This window comes from Anopheles aquasalis, chromosome 2 (assembly GCF_943734665.1).
Source record: "Anopheles aquasalis chromosome 2, idAnoAquaMG_Q_19, whole genome shotgun sequence".
Taxonomy (NCBI): Eukaryota; Metazoa; Arthropoda; class Insecta; order Diptera; family Culicidae; genus Anopheles; species Anopheles aquasalis.
This window is the reverse complement of record NC_064877.1, coordinates 43,742,501-43,757,500: the sequence shown is the minus strand read 5'-3', so window position 1 is coordinate 43,757,500 and position 15,000 is coordinate 43,742,501. Positions and strand designations below refer to the sequence as shown.

Here is a 15,000-nt window from a genome sequence, read left to right as displayed (position 1 = left end):
AGAGCAAAAAAAAAGAGAATGGTCGGCCGCCGCCGCCGGTTCTCTCTCTTCCCGCTTCTCTTTTCTCTCTGTGTTTCTTTCCCCTTTTTCCCTCGCTCTGTGCTACAGCTGTTATTCTGTACGACTTCGTCTTCGGTCATGGCTGTGGGGCCGTGGGTCGGTGTCTGTGTGATGGTAGTCGTGATCGGTGTTTCGCGGCTGGAATTATTCGAGAGAACGATTAATGCATGGCGATTATTTATTGAGAGAACCATACTTACCTGCCGATGTGGTTGTATTTTGTCGATGCGACCGGAACCAAACTTTGTGGCGGAGCACTTTAAACGCACAATAACACGGTGCACAATTTTACCAACTTGAAATCAATAAGTATGCATATCAATAAGAATATGCGAAACGGAGAGTGCTGTGCACACATGATGAATGGTTTTGCACTTTGTGCTCCTTTCGCGAATGTTTGTTCGATCATCAACTCGCACTCTACGGTGATCCCTCGTGTAAAGAGATGCGGTTTACTATGCTTCCCGTTGCGATGGGATTAGGTTTTATGGTACTGCGTGCTAGTCAGGCACGATATCTAGCCGCAGCTGTAGCGTAATTGGCGGTGGGAAAAGCAGAAGAAATACGTCGGCATTTTGGAACCGCGCAGGTGTGCTGCAGCCGCAATCGGGATCAAATTGAGGCGCATAAAGATGTCCTTTTTCCTGCAAAGAGACGCAATGTCTGCTTGCTCAATCAGTCACAGTTTACATTAAAATCAAATGCATGCTCGATCATACACGCCATACGAGAGCATACAGCTGTCCCAGTTAGCAATTTGAAGCGCTCGGCTTACCCCTCTGCCTGCGACGTAGCGGGATGAAGGCTGCGGCGGCTGAGAAAGAAGCCCCCTCTGCCTGCGACGCGGTCGAGGAAGAGGCGAGCGCGACGCTCACTATGAAACCGCTCGTAGGCAGCGGGGAAAAGAGCGGAAGAAACCGCGGGGGGAGAAGGTTTCGTGCGCGAGCTTGTGGAGCGCGGCTGCGGCGGTGGAAGGACGGAATGGGAAGAGAAGAAGGGCGAACGAAAACGAACGCGAGCTTGTGGGTTTCAATTACGCGGAAAGGGAAGGGCAGCAAGGGCAGAAGGGCGATGCGTACGGCAGCGCGAAAGGAAAAGCAATAGAAAAAAAAGAGACGGAGCAACCTCGAGCAAAATTCGGCTAAGTCCCGAACGCGGTCAGTCGAAAATTTTCTAAGTCCCGGGACGCACGCGTTTCGGGACTTAGAAAATTTTCGGGACTTAGCCGATTTTTGCTTTTCCGCCGTCGCACAGTTTATTCATGACCAAGTGCAGTGCAAATTATTAAACATTTTCGTGCAAATCGTGCAATTCGTGCGGCCAGTGCAAATGATCTGGAGATAAAAAGTAAGTAAATATTTAAAAAGTTAATTAATTAACTAAGATCTTCGAAAATTTAAATGTTTTCTAATCTTTAATTTGCAAAAATTTAAATTTGGAACTAATTAAGTCCGAAATTAGGCGAAGTTGAAATAGTATATTTATTTTATGTACAACTTTATGATTTATCGCTTTAATATATTCGATTATTTTTTAGATTTAGCTTAAATTGGTTGGCAAACGGTAAGGTAATAAATTGCTTGCTGTTGTCAAGTGTGTAATAAACACACTTGACTCAATTGCAGTAATTTATTACTATTACAACTCCTACCCTACCTTCTCGTGGTGTCAACTGGGATACGTTCTTAAATCGTATGCAGACAGGGAGGGGGCCCACTCTGACTTTCAGAGCGGGTTTGGTTTGTTACTGTGCATGGAACAACGTTTAATGTAATCATGCTTTATTCATACTGGTTCTAATTCATTCTTTGCGTTATCTGCTTTTAGCTACCATTACGGTTCTATCGTCAATTGTGCCAGAATTAAACGTTGCCTGGGATGGACAGCACACTACGCCATTTGTCACATTAATCACAGACGCAGGGACAACTTTGAAACGAATGACTTTGCTGCGCCCGAAGCTGTCGTTTACAATCGACAGTCTTATCACACCCGAACTGGACCCCAGAGACGAGGAAGATAGGGTGATCGTGGTATTCGAACAGGACGATAGTCGATCACCCAACACGAGCATTGTACAATCGTCATCCAGCAGCAGCAGCTCGCCCTAAGCTTTCAAATAGGCCTCTCTCCGGTGATCGTTTTAATCTTCTATACTAGTGTTTCGATCGGTTACCTTCGTTGCGGTCTCTCATTGGATATCCGTTATCATCGCAATTTCATCATCATCGTCCTCCGGCGCGAAATCTGGTTCATGTGGGAGGAGGACAGCATGGATTCCCCCCTGCTGGACGCCTCCCCGACGTTAACATATCTGTATACCTCGATCAACCGTGTCTATCAGTCGTCATCCGATATATTAGTCCAAGCAGTCTATACGATCTAGAAATGATGGAGTTCTGATGTTCGCTAAAGGAGAGACGAGAGTCCATCACACACTCACATTTCAAAACTGTTTGGTCGTAGAAGGTATAGTCATAATAAGTCTTCGATTTGCTGCTTGCATCAATTCTTTATTCAGTTCAAACCTTATCATCTAACCTTAAACTATAAAACATAATTCACAGCACTTTGCTCAGTGTCATTCCATATCACAATTCAAAACTTACACTATCATAAGGCACATTTCATATTCAGTAATGTAAATAACTAAAGGATGGCATCAAAATCAAATAAGTCATTTAATGAAAATTAATTTGAATTGCATCGCGCGTGAGCATTTTTGATAATTGTTTTAAAGAAAGTGTTCATTTCTCCCATAGTAAATGATGAATTGTACTGCAAAATGCAACAGTAAAACAGGTTCAAAGTATTTTTGTACTTCTTCAATGCTTTTTTTTTTCCTTCTGCTGATTTGCTTTTCCTGTCCAAGAGAATAGTGGGAATAGCTCCCTTGTGAACAAGTAGTCGACTATCTCATAGCAGACCTCTTTTCCGCTTTGGTTACTATTGCTAATAGGTTTATATTGCTTAACCTTTGCCTTACACTGTGTGATAAATTGTTCGTTGGATGCCTGCCGGTCGAATACGTCCAACTCCTCTATTGTGGACACAGGTTTCAGCACACTTAACTGGTTGAATGATAGGATTTCCACTGTTGCTTCTAGTTTCGATACCCTCTTAGTGATGTCGTTGACGGTCTCGTAAAGCACTGCCATCTCTTTCACAATCCTTTCCAAAACAATATTGATTTGATCCATCGTGTGTGATCCTGAAAGTAATAATCAAGGTAAGTTCAGTGTGTCAGATCAAAAACAACAACAATTCAACTTACGTTTGCTTCCGTTTTCAGTCACAAATAACGTTGCAATGTTTTCACTTTTCTCGTTTCAGATCTCCAACTCTACAGCAGATGAAACTTTACTTCGATCAAATTCGATCATATATCAGTATAAAATCACCGGTGCAAGAGCATTCCAAGAACGTCAACCGTCCGGTTATCAACACAGCTGCTCTCCACTGCGGACGCCACCAAAACAAAACGCGTTCGACGTCACACGCACATACCTACGCTGCCCGGGTCAAGCCACGCACGCACCACCACCAACGCAAACATAGAAACAAAAATGGAAACGAAACAATAAACAACAAAAATGGCCATCGCGCGCGCGCGATGGCCGAACAATTTATTAACGCGTATTACATAGGGAGGGGGGCGGGGGGAGAGGGCACAGCAATGGAAGAAAGGGGGCACACGAGAGCACACGAAGGGGGGTTGCGTTCGAGCTCGCGTTCGGGTTTCACGAAAGTTGGTTCTTGGGTGCCTTGGCCCCTTGTTTCTCGGTTGGGACTGGGGAAGACGATTTGTATTGACTCGCTTATATGCCAGTACCAACCAAGTCCCATCTCAGAAACAACTTTTCTATAGTGAGAAAACCTTCTCACTGCAAACTGGGGAACGGCCTCACACAGAGAGAAAGGCCGCCAGCAGCAAGCTCCATACTGAGAATCTCGTGTTTGACGTTTTTCTTCCTTCTCACTATAGCGGCAGGCTCATTAGCCGTCTTCTCACTATAGAGCCTGGTCAGACGGGTTTGGTTATGCTTTTGTCATTTCTAATTTCTCATGAAGCAGGCATAAATTTAAAGATTGTTATGCATTGTTTCATTGAAAAATAACGCACGCTTGCCAATACTAATAAAAATCCTAATTTTCACGTTTCGCAGTTTCATTGCGTGGCTCGCTAATAGCAGCCTAATGTAGTAAATTTTCTTCAATATCTATTAATTAAATCCTCTATCAACGTCCTACCTTATGCATAGTACGGAGCTTATGCATCCACATGCTTGTATTCCCGGCTAAAGGGAGAAAACATACTCTTCACCGGCAGGCTTGATGCTGCGATCTGAAGTGTAAGAAGCGCAGTACCTGATTTATCCTAAAACAGTTCCTAGATGAAATGGTTCGTTTTTTATCGATATTTATTATAATTATTTTTCCTTTTTATTATCCCGAAAGGGAAAAAAACGTGACAGCGAAAAGATACATTAGAAGGGAAAGGGGGCGCGTAACGAAGCCTAAACCCCGATGAATGCAGCTAGTACTTGCAGTCATGGGTCCAGCTGGGCATGCTTCAAGCAGCACCAATGGTCAATGTCGGTGGGAAAAATTGAGGTGGATTCCTAGGACAGGCCACTTAGAAATGCTCCAGCGACTCCTTACAAGCGTGTCCTGTCTACTGTTATTCCGTATCGCTATCATTTAGATTACTACTCGAAATATTGTTTAGCTGAGGGTTGCGGGCTGCTGCTTCATCATGTTCATGTCCGGCAATGAATGTGCTCCACCGGTATGATATATATTAGGATCCCCATCAAGGAAGAATCCCTTCAAGGCAAGACTGTGAAGACTAGGCGTGTTAATGAGGACTTGAGGTGAAAAGCGTAGAGTTTTTTTGCTGAGATTAGCATAAGATTAAAAGAAATGCGCATTCGTTGCACCCGGTCAGAATGATTGACAATAAATTTTAATTGAAAAAAATAGAAGGCCACAGACAAAGGGCACGGCTTTTGTACCGCTGCCAATCAGCGGAGGAACCATTGAATCAATCAATCAGAGAAAACAAAACTGATACGCACAGAGAATGCCGCCGCCTGCGGTTAAGCCGCCACGTGCCTATATGCATTCTTCGCTAATCTCGTCGCGGGAGCTACTCAAGCCCGTCTAGCGCTGTCTGCCGTTGATATTTTTTTTTTACTTAATCATTCGAAATAATTCACTGAAGGGTTATCAAACAAAATTGTGAATTGGCGTTATGCGATGTAAACATGTGCAGAGCTAGTTATTCTGCCAAAACGTCTGATAAGAGTTGAGCATTTTTTGTGTGTTGAATGGGACTTAAAAGCGGCCGTTGTTTATTATATATTAGCTTTACCGACAGTAGGATTAAGTTTTAGAGCAACAAAAACTAGGCAATAATCGTTTGGCAATAATTTGCTACGTTCGAACACCTGTTGGATGGTTAAGTATCTATATTAATCGATTCCCTACCCTGCTCACGAGTTAGCCTGCACACTTTGTAAGTCTATCCATAACGCACAAATGGGAATGTGTTAAATGTTCTACTAGCCTATCGTGTCTGGCCGTTTGACTCGATTAGTTGGAAGACACCCGCTTGGCCAAACACAGCAGTGCTAGCGTGTGGTAGATAAAGTACTGGCCCACTAGTTCCATGAAATCCGTCCGCAGATGGGTGCTGCTGAAGGAATACTGCTCCAGTACCTGTTCACCGTTGTGCAAACATACACTAGGGATGATGTTGGAACATTCTAAAATGGGAAAGGAAACCATGAGGCAGAACCGTGAATAGCGATCTTCGAAGCATAAGCTTCTTACCAATGCTCTTTACTCCATCCCACTGAGCGATGGAAATGGCTTCACTGGCAAACATCATCCATGATATGAACGGCATCCATCTAAGGTACGTCGGCATTGACCTACGAAGGCAGCGGAAGAACCTTACAAATCCGAACCTGGGAACTGCGGATAAAAAACTCGCCCCCCAAAACTTACCAGATTTTAATAAATATTCCCGAAGTGATCATCAGTACGTAGTCAAACGGTACGAGGTACGACATTGCCGATGCGATCGAGGGAAAGAGCGTAGAAAAGAAGCACCCGCAGGCGATGGAAACGTTCATGACAAGCACTGAGGCAGCCACCGTCACCAACAGTCCCAGCAGCGTCGGTCTGAGGTTGGCCAGGAAGTACACGATCAGTATGAACGCGCACGTTTCCAGCAGGACGAACGGGCTCTGCAAACGAAGCATACGATGTAAATGAAGATGCCAAACTAGCCCGCTTCTGGTGCGTGCGATCAGTACCATCGACAGGATGTGGGCCAGGTAGAACTGGGTCGTGGTGTAGAGATTGGCCTTTTTCTCTCGCTGAAACAGTGGAAAGCTTTCGGGGAAATGCGCTAGGGCGGCATACATCGGTAGGAACGTGTTCTCGGAGACGATCAAAAATATGATTCCCTGCATCGCCTGTATGCCTTTCTGCGTCATCTCGATGGCATCGGAGAAGCAGAGCCCGACTAGCAACGCTATCGCCTGGAACGTATTCGTGGGTGAGGGATGAACAAGATTAGAAGATCAGGTTGCGCTTGATGAGACCGTGAGTCTATCTCCGGGCATTTCTACAACCGCTGACCAGCTGCCAAGTGTCACATCACTCCAACCGAAGGCAAACATTTCGAATCGAACCACGACCACCACTAGCCGCGAGCCATTCGATTGATAACGACACTGACCTGGAGGCACTCCAATCAAGCTCCTAGGTTATGCGGTCATAATAATTAATATAAAAAAAACAACGAATGCTTCTGCCGAGCTGTTGCTTTGTTCGAAAGGCTCTTATCAGTTCGACCAACAAATTCGTTTCGAAAAGCTAACCAACCTCAAGCGAACAAATGTTAAAGAAACCATTATTCAGGTTCGGTGATGGCGCATGCCTTCTATCAAATAACGTGCCACTAAAGCTACCACTTACCACGCGCTGGATGACTTTGAAATACTGTAGCTTCGGATTCCGGTGCGATTGAAGCAGGTTCCTGTAGACAAGCCAAAGCAGCGTGTAGAACCAGCACCGGTTACCGTCCGTGCAGGCGAGCTGCTTCAGCAACAGACTGTTCTGCCGGCCCGTGGCGGTCCGATACTGTTCCGCACTGATCAGTGCTTCCTGCCGTTGGGCGGCCTCACTCGCCTCGTAACAGTTGCAGATCGTGTTGGGGCACAGTGCCCCGGTCGTGAAGCCATTTCCCTTTGCCGGCACCGACGTAGCGAGTGCTTTGACGAGAAAATCGGCCGTGTTGTAGCCTGGGTCACACTCGAGCCCCTGCAGGCGAAAAAACTCGACCGCTTCCTGGGGTGCACCAATGAACCCGGTGCGCCCACCGGTTAGCAGAATGACACTATCGAACTCCCGAAACAGATCCTCGGCCGGCTGGTGGATACTACACAGGACCGTGGTGCCACGGCGCGTTAAGCCCTTCATCATGGCCACCAGCTGCCGCGCACTGTACGAGTCCAGGCCCGTCGTCGGCTCATCGCAGAACAGGAACCGAGGCCGCGATAGCATCTCGACGGCAAAGGCAAGCCGCTTCTTCTCACCGCCGGACAACGTTTTGCCGATGCCGGCACCACCGTCCATCCGTGTGCCAGCACACTTCTCCAGCCCCGTCATCGACAGTATCTCCGCGATCATGGTCCGCTTCTCGTCGGCTGGCACTTGTTTGCCGAGCTTCAGATTGGCCATCAGCTCTAGATGCTCGCGCACCGTGATGGATTCCGGGAGCAGTTCGTCCTGATAAATGTAGCCACTGATGTTGTACATGTAAGGGCCGAGAGGGCATCCGTTCACGCGTACCTCACCCGTGATGGTCATCTTATCTAAGAAAAATAAAACCACAAAAGAACCAGCAATTGAGTTCACGTTACCGATGCGGTGCAGTGCGGTGCGGTGCGGTGCTACGCGAAGGCCTTGTGGCCGGTAACCATACCACATTTCCGATAGGCCAGGGTAGACATGAGCGTAGTTTTGCCAGCACCACTCGGTCCCATGAGTGCGACAAGGGTCCCGGGTTGCAGCGTTCCGCTAATATCATTCAGCACCGGTTGCGGACGGCATTGAGCCTTCTGGTGCGGTGTTACGGTCAAGTTTTGCCAGAACAGTGTCACGGGATTGGAATCGTCGGTTACTGCTGGTGGCATCAGATGGTAGCCACGGCTGACCAGAGCGTTGTTTGCAAGCAGTCCTCGTCCCATCTTGCAACGTAGCGTAGGATCGTTAGTGATAGATCGTTTGCGCAGCAACGTTTCTCCACACACAAAAGGTTCTACCGAACGATACACTTGTTATTAACAGTTCTGTTATTTTTTGTACTAAAATGCTACGTTATCACAAGTCCTACTAGCTACAACTAAACCATCAATCGGTGCTATCGGGCAAACAATACTTAAACTCTAGGTAACGAAATCGGTATCACGTACACTCCACTCAAAATGTTCAATGGCCTACAAAACTGAGTGTTATAGGCAGTGAATTCTTTAGAATCTTTTCCATTTTGTTAACTTTGCTACTTTATAAAAGTAAGGAACAACTGGTTCCGTTACGCACCCTGCCAACGTGGCACAAGTTAGTTTTGTTCAACCATTCTTTTCAGCTTCCAGTCCAATAATCCTGCAAATCCCGTTCAATCACTCCCCCTTATTCGAACACACTACGACGTACACGGATCCGATTCCACCACAGCAAAAAGAACCAACTGTTCACTCCAGTCCGGTAGTGATTGGAGCGGGATACTACCGATCGTACGTGTGGCTGTCGGCGGACTAAAACAGGAGTCCTTCCAAAACTCATACCACGGCCTCGCAGCAGGCATATCGGACGACGATCGTCGAATTTTTCCAATCATCGGTCGCCCCGGACGATGTCGTACAGGCTGCGTTAGTGGTGGTGCTCCTGGAGCCTTCGCATCAAAACTTCTAGATGCCGCTACTTATTCAAACCTGATTATCAGCCGACAAATAGACGCTTTTCGAAAAAAGTAAATAAAAGGAAGGCAGCATAAAACAGAATGAAACCAATGCAAACAAAATTGCGCACGATTGTAAAAAACGGATCAGCCCATCAAATAAGTTGTTCATCAGCTAGAGCAGTGGTGGCCAAGTCCGGCGCATTGCGTGGGCCATATTGAAATGTTATGACCATGACCGCATTAAAGATTAGTATATTATTTAACAAAAACTAAATATGAAGATGTTTTTTTGGTACTTTCCATCAACAGTACCGCATTGCTCCGACACGCAATTTGGATCATTTGCCTCTGACTTAACAGTCTGATTTTTTTTAACTTATATAAGGACGGACGAGCCGTATGTTTAATTTGATAAGTGATTGATAAGTCCCAAAAGATTCCTCATTTTTCAGCAGATGCAATTAATCCAAACAATTGTCCCATTTCCCCGACTGGTCCAGTAAGTTCGCAGATCGCATGTTGGCCGCCACTGGCCATTAGCACATGGATTGCAATCACACAAAAAAGAATCAATGGACTAAGGATAGTCTGAAAATCAAAGGACCGCCTAAAAATCGTATAAATAGGCTTTGCTGAAGAATAAGGGCAAGATAAAACAATCATTAAAATGTAATTTTTCCGCATTTGAAGTCGGTTTGTTTCATGCAACTCGCGCCATGGAACGCGGGTGTACTGATTACCAGATTGGCATAGGAATGCAATATGCAGGAATGGCATAATGGGGCAACAGTTTTACATCGTTTTAAACGTATTTTAATACTCATTAAAACGGAAAAAAGTAATAAGCCTATTTGCGCTCATGTGTAAAAAAGTTGGTACCAGTATACATAAGCATCGGAGAAGAATGCCTACACACGAATGCTAACAAGACGTACAAAAAAAAATCTATTCATCAAAGTTATCACAGACGTGACCTTTTGATTGATTTATGCATATAACTAACATTCGATGAATCCTAGGCGATAACCCGACGCGACACGTGTGAGCAAGAGTTTATGGATTGATGGTGTTTTCGGCCGGTCCTGTCCCGTGCCGTATCACGTGAATGCCCGCCTTAAGAGCATGCGTGTATGGTTGCTCCTAGTATCGAGAGCTTAAATACTAATCGCTGCCATAACCTTTACCACCAGACAACTTACAGACCACAGACCCCCCCCAAAGGAGAATGAAAGCAAAAACGCCAGCACAAACAGCAGCAAAAACGTAATTAACGCTGCCAGTGAAGAAAGGAAAAATGGATTAATGTTATCACTTTCAGACTAGGCGGCGCGCGCCCAGACGCGTGACACCCGGGCACGCGCTACGAACGAATCAAAATGCTTATCATTTTTTGAGTGATGATTAAAGCCTTAACACAGCATCCAGCACAACACATCACTCGTTACGGACATTTCGACGAAATCTTGGAGCAAAATAAAAACAAAAAAAACGTCTGCGTGCCTCTCGTCGGCACCATCCCGGGTTCAAGTACATACAGAACGTAGCAGGCATCGCGGTCAGTAAAATTCGAAGCAGGTTTTGACCAATTCCGCATTGGACCAAGAAATCGGCTTGGCTACTTTTATTAGCATTCTTCCGGACAGGATGTGTAATCTCAAAGAAAGGCACGAAAATCATAATTGCTACCAACCGATCTGTTCTGCTTCCGCGCACAGCTGTACGAACGCAAACCAGAAAATCCGGAATGGTAATGACAATCTACTATCGCTAATCAACCAACCAACCAACCATCCAACCATATTCACAATAACGGAATTATGCTATGCGGATGTAGAGAGTATTATGACCGATCGTTCTAGTTGAGTTGTACCAGTAGCTTCCCTCCGCTTCGGAACCGCGCCGAACCAGTTTTTGGCGCAGGATGGATGATCTTAATCAAATTCGCGTCTTTTTTTCTCGGTTTAGTCAAGGGCGCTAACCAGGATCATTATATGTTGCATTCATTTATTGTGCTTCCGATTACGCCCTTTCATACCGGGCACTCGATACAGGAACTCACCATCATCGTCATAGAAACAGTCGTCCACCTGGTAAGTGGCACCTTTTTTGTAAAGCTTACTTGGGATTTTTATAAACTCTTTTATGTCTGGCTCGCTAGCTTTATCGCGTTCGTCGAGCGACGGATCGAACACCGTTGCTGCCCTATCTGGAGAATCGTACCTTCTTTCCAGCTCATCTACAACACCGGTCCCTAGTTTGAGCCGCGTGATATCAACAATACGCCCGCGATCGGAGTCTGATTCGAGCTCCCCACTACTTCTCTTCATTTCAGCCAACGTTAGGTGCCGCTTATCGTTCACTTTGCCCATTATGAACATGTCTTGCTTTGGGGCACGTGGATCTAGCTCCTTGTAATCATCGTTCGTCCCTTCCAGCTCCTCGTCTTGTTCCTCAGATCTAGGATTGCTATTCGGCACCAGTAGCGGCACACGATCGACATTCTTCGCTTCCGACTTGTACTTTTTGCAGCTTGCTACGATTGCACTAAATTCTCCCTCCGCTAGTGGCCGCAACTCCTGCACACGTGTCTGCTGTGCCCGAGGAGGATTACCGTCGTTAACGTTTCGCTGAACAAACTTGTCTAGATGTTGTGCGAATCCCGGATCCAGATGTTTGATGCGACCACTGCGGAACATTTCCCAGTTCTCCTTGACCGTAGCATCGTGCCGCTCGATGCGTGCATCGTCTTTGGGTTGCCACTTGGTTTTCACTATCTTCGCAATCGTGTAGCGGTCGGCCGGGAAGCTTTCGGTCAGTTTGTCGATGCTCCATTCCTCCGAGTCGTGCAGGTGTAGATAGCGGATCTGTTCCTTCTCGGTCCAGGTCAGGAAGTTTAGCTGTTTGGTTTTGAAATATTTGTTCCCCACGATCCAGGTCTGCAGCCGGTCCCGATATTGCGCCTGTTCATGTTGGTATTGTTTGAAGCTTTTGTGCATTTCATTGAAGGTCGGTTCACTTGCATCCAGTTGCTCCAGCTCCTGCTCCGTGTGCGGGTCATCCTGCAACAACGCGGCCCGCCGATCGATACCTGGGTTCCTAGCTTTTCGCACATAATATCGGCACAACAGTTTGTGCTTGCTGTGCGCCAGCCGGAACATGCTTTGCAGCATCCTTACTCCTTACTTTACGGGATTTTAAAGCGGGGCGTTTTCCTTTTTTCGTCGGTTTTTTGTTGGCTCGCTACGCAACAAATCGCCCAAAATGGTTGACACTGACAACGAGAACCAAAACACCGGGCCAAAATAAACAACTCTCCGGGGGGGGGTACCTCACTGGCACTGGTCTCTTTTCAGTCGCTTTCATCAAATTGCCTCGCAAATGTAGCAATATACGATGAATATAATTTAGTTGGCACTAGTCTAGGAAACTAGAACATTAGCACATTATTCTGATCAAAAAAAGGCAATTTATTCACAGAAAATTAACAATCAAAATATCGCATTTGTAGGGCACTGTGACAGTTCCTGCTTGAATTCATGTCGCATACATTTTATTTTCCATCACTGTTCGTCAACTGTCAACCAATCTGTTTTACCTGCGCGGCGTCCATTTTTTCGCTTCAATCGATACGACTTGTTTGGCGAATTTCACAGGAGTTTGCGTTCCAAAGTGCCCAGTTTCGTGAAAAGCTGTGAAAAGTGAAACCCTTGATTGCGCTCGATTAGCCGCAAGTGCTACAGCCGGCGTCTACTGACCGCACCCAATCGTAAGGTATTACAAAGTTCTTTCCCCCCGAAACACCACCACCGCACGCATCATTGGCATAGCGCTGCCGCGCAAAATGAAATGAGAAAAAAAAAATAAAAATCTTCCACAACGCAGGATGCGGTTCCTTTTGCCCCGCCGCCATGTTTGAAGCATTCTGGTCCGTTTTGGGCGGATATGTTTTTGTTTCGCTGACTCTCGAAAGCTGGCTTTTTTGTGCGGGACCGGGTTCGCGACATCGCGCTCCGTGTGGGGGCTCCTTGCTGATAAGTCTACTAATCTCTGTTGGTCGTTTCTTTGTTACCGTTTTAGCGTTTCGTTTCGTGTGTTTCGATTCTCATCGTCGTCGTCGTCGTCGTCGTTATCACTACTGGGTGTCGCGGTGCTAGGTGGTGACTCAGTGTGTTCGTACGGCGTTGATTGCTTGGTTTTCCGCCTTCTGCTCGTTGGTGGGTAGTGCGTTGGAGTCAAGCTGCCACTACGCAGCATGGATAACGACAGCGACCAAAACAACCGGGACCGGTCGCGCCGAGGTGACCGGCGCAGCGGTGCAGGGTCCCGCTTCAGCAACGATCGTGATCGTAGCCGTGATCGCGAGCGCAGCGATTGCCGGCGGATCTACGTATCGAACGTACCGTATGAGTACCGGTGGCAGGATTTGAAGGATCTTTTCCGCAAGGAGGTCGGCGATGTGTCGTTTGTAGAGCTTTTCCACGACGAAAACAGCAAACCGCGAGGCTGCGGTATCGTTGAGTTTGAGAAACCGGAACACGTCCAAATGGCGCTCGAGAAGATGAACCGGTACGACATTAACGGGCGCAATCTGGTCATCAAGGAGGATTATGGCAACGAGCGCGATAAGTTTGGCCGGGTGGTACCGAAGTCCTTCCGTGGGCCCGAAAACGACAACCGGCGCCGGGATCGCGATGACGATCGAATGTTAGTGTTACCCGCTATTGGTGAATTTATCTATTTTTCCTTTCCATCCTGTCCTCCACATTCTCTACGACGTTCCACTTGATCCACTTATAACAACCTGTCTCCGCATGGGTCTTTCCAGTGTTGGGTTGGCGTAATCAGATCACAGACCTGATCACCGATCGTTTTATTTGATTTTTCCATCGCCTTTATCCAAGATCAGGTTGCTCCGCTTTTTCGCACTACCATTCATATCACTTTTCCACAAATTAACACCGTTAGCGACGGAGAATAGATCTCTAGTGTCATGTTTTGAATGGTACTGCCCTCCAATCAATTCTCTCGATATCCTACGATCGGCTGTAAATGTTCACTAATCAGAATTGCTTCACAACTCCGACTACTTGATTCTCTTGATCAGTTCACCGTCCGGAAAGGACATCCTCGACAAATGGATATCCATAGTTTACTTTGTTGATGTTGGCAACCCTTCGCGTTTCTCGTTGTTCAAGCAAACCGGTTGCCTTTGTCTATTGGCAGCCGTCTGTTGTAAAGTTATTCGTAATCTTCCATCCAAATATGCCATGGCCAAACCCTTGCTTTCACCCCCCCCCCCCCCCCGCCCCCCTTTCCTCTTCACACAATACACCTCATGAACTCCGTAGTTTCCGTTTGTCGCTAGTGTGTCCTAGAGTGCGGTGTGTGTCCGTTCGATGATAAAATCGTTATTTCTCTTTCTCTCTTTTCCTCTCTCCGGTTGGGATGGCGGATGTCCGGTTCGTGTGTCTTTTTGTCTCTCTCTCTCTCTCTCTCTCTTTCTCTCTTCTATGTCACACGTTTCCGTTCTAGGTCCGGACCGTTGCACGGGGGTGGCAGCAGTGGCGGAGGTGCTGGCAATTGTGGTGGTATTGGCGGAGGAGGCGGCGGTGGTGGTGGAGGTGGTAGCGGTATTATCGGTGGCAGCGGCCTAGGTAACGTCGGCGTTCTTGGCGGTGGAAACCTCGGTGGCATAAGCGGAGTTAGTGGTGGAAATGTCGGTGTGGGAGGCGGTGTTGGTGGTGGTGGTGGTGGAATCGGTAGTGGAAACGATTTTCCACAGGATTACAATACCTACGGTCTCAGCGTCAAGTTCTTGGAAGGTTTGGGCATTCAAGGGCCTTTGCACACGAAGATCTTCGTCGCGAATGTGAGTATCCAGTTCGTTTATTGCATCCTTCTCTCTCTCTCTCTCTCTCTTTTTATCTATTACCTCTCTTAGTTCGTTTCTGTAGCCTCGCTCG

At 46.8% G+C, this 15,000-nt stretch overlaps 3 protein-coding genes and 1 long non-coding RNA gene across 5 annotated transcripts in view; 2 read left to right on the top strand and 2 right to left on the bottom strand.

The window, feature by feature from the left end:
* Nucleotides 1–1,293: 1,293 nt before the first annotated feature.
* LOC126581071 (uncharacterized) lies at nt 1,294–3,533 on the top strand. Of its 2 annotated transcripts, XR_007609137.1 has the most exons (4): nt 1,294–1,407; nt 1,888–2,529; nt 3,168–3,289; nt 3,394–3,533. It is a non-coding gene; the product is annotated as an uncharacterized LOC126581071 (long non-coding RNA). The 2 variants fall into 2 exon arrangements; XR_007609136.1 differs by having other exon boundaries at nt 1,888–3,289.
* A 1,862-nt stretch (nt 3,534–5,395) lies between these two features.
* Nucleotides 5,396–8,845, bottom strand: LOC126581052 (protein scarlet-like). Its single transcript, XM_050244483.1, has 6 exons — nt 8,060–8,845; nt 7,051–7,949; nt 6,384–6,611; nt 6,073–6,314; nt 5,896–5,996; nt 5,396–5,828 (listed from the first exon to the last, which is right to left on the bottom strand). The coding sequence occupies exons 1-6, from the start codon at nt 8,322–8,324 to the stop codon at nt 5,656–5,658; spliced, it is 1,908 nt and encodes a 635-aa protein (XP_050100440.1). The 5' UTR covers nt 8,325–8,845; the 3' UTR covers nt 5,396–5,655.
* Nucleotides 8,846–10,675: 1,830 nt separating this feature from the next.
* On the bottom strand, nt 10,676–12,291 carry LOC126581057 (uncharacterized). The gene has a single exon (XM_050244488.1). It carries the CDS (start codon nt 12,205–12,207, stop codon nt 11,038–11,040), a length of 1,170 nt encoding a protein of 389 aa, XP_050100445.1. The 5' UTR covers nt 12,208–12,291; the 3' UTR covers nt 10,676–11,037.
* A 338-nt stretch (nt 12,292–12,629) lies between these two features.
* LOC126581051 (myelin expression factor 2) overlaps nt 12,630–15,000 on the top strand; it is a 5,775-nt gene continuing 3,404 nt past the window's right edge. Inside the window, exons 1-3 of the mRNA XM_050244482.1 lie at nt 12,630–12,808; nt 13,115–13,741; nt 14,570–14,906. Coding sequence (XP_050100439.1) covers nt 13,290–13,741; nt 14,570–14,906 — 789 coding nt within the window. The 5' untranslated portion in view covers nt 12,630–12,808; nt 13,115–13,289. The remainder of the gene's footprint in view (nt 12,809–13,114; nt 13,742–14,569; nt 14,907–15,000) is intronic.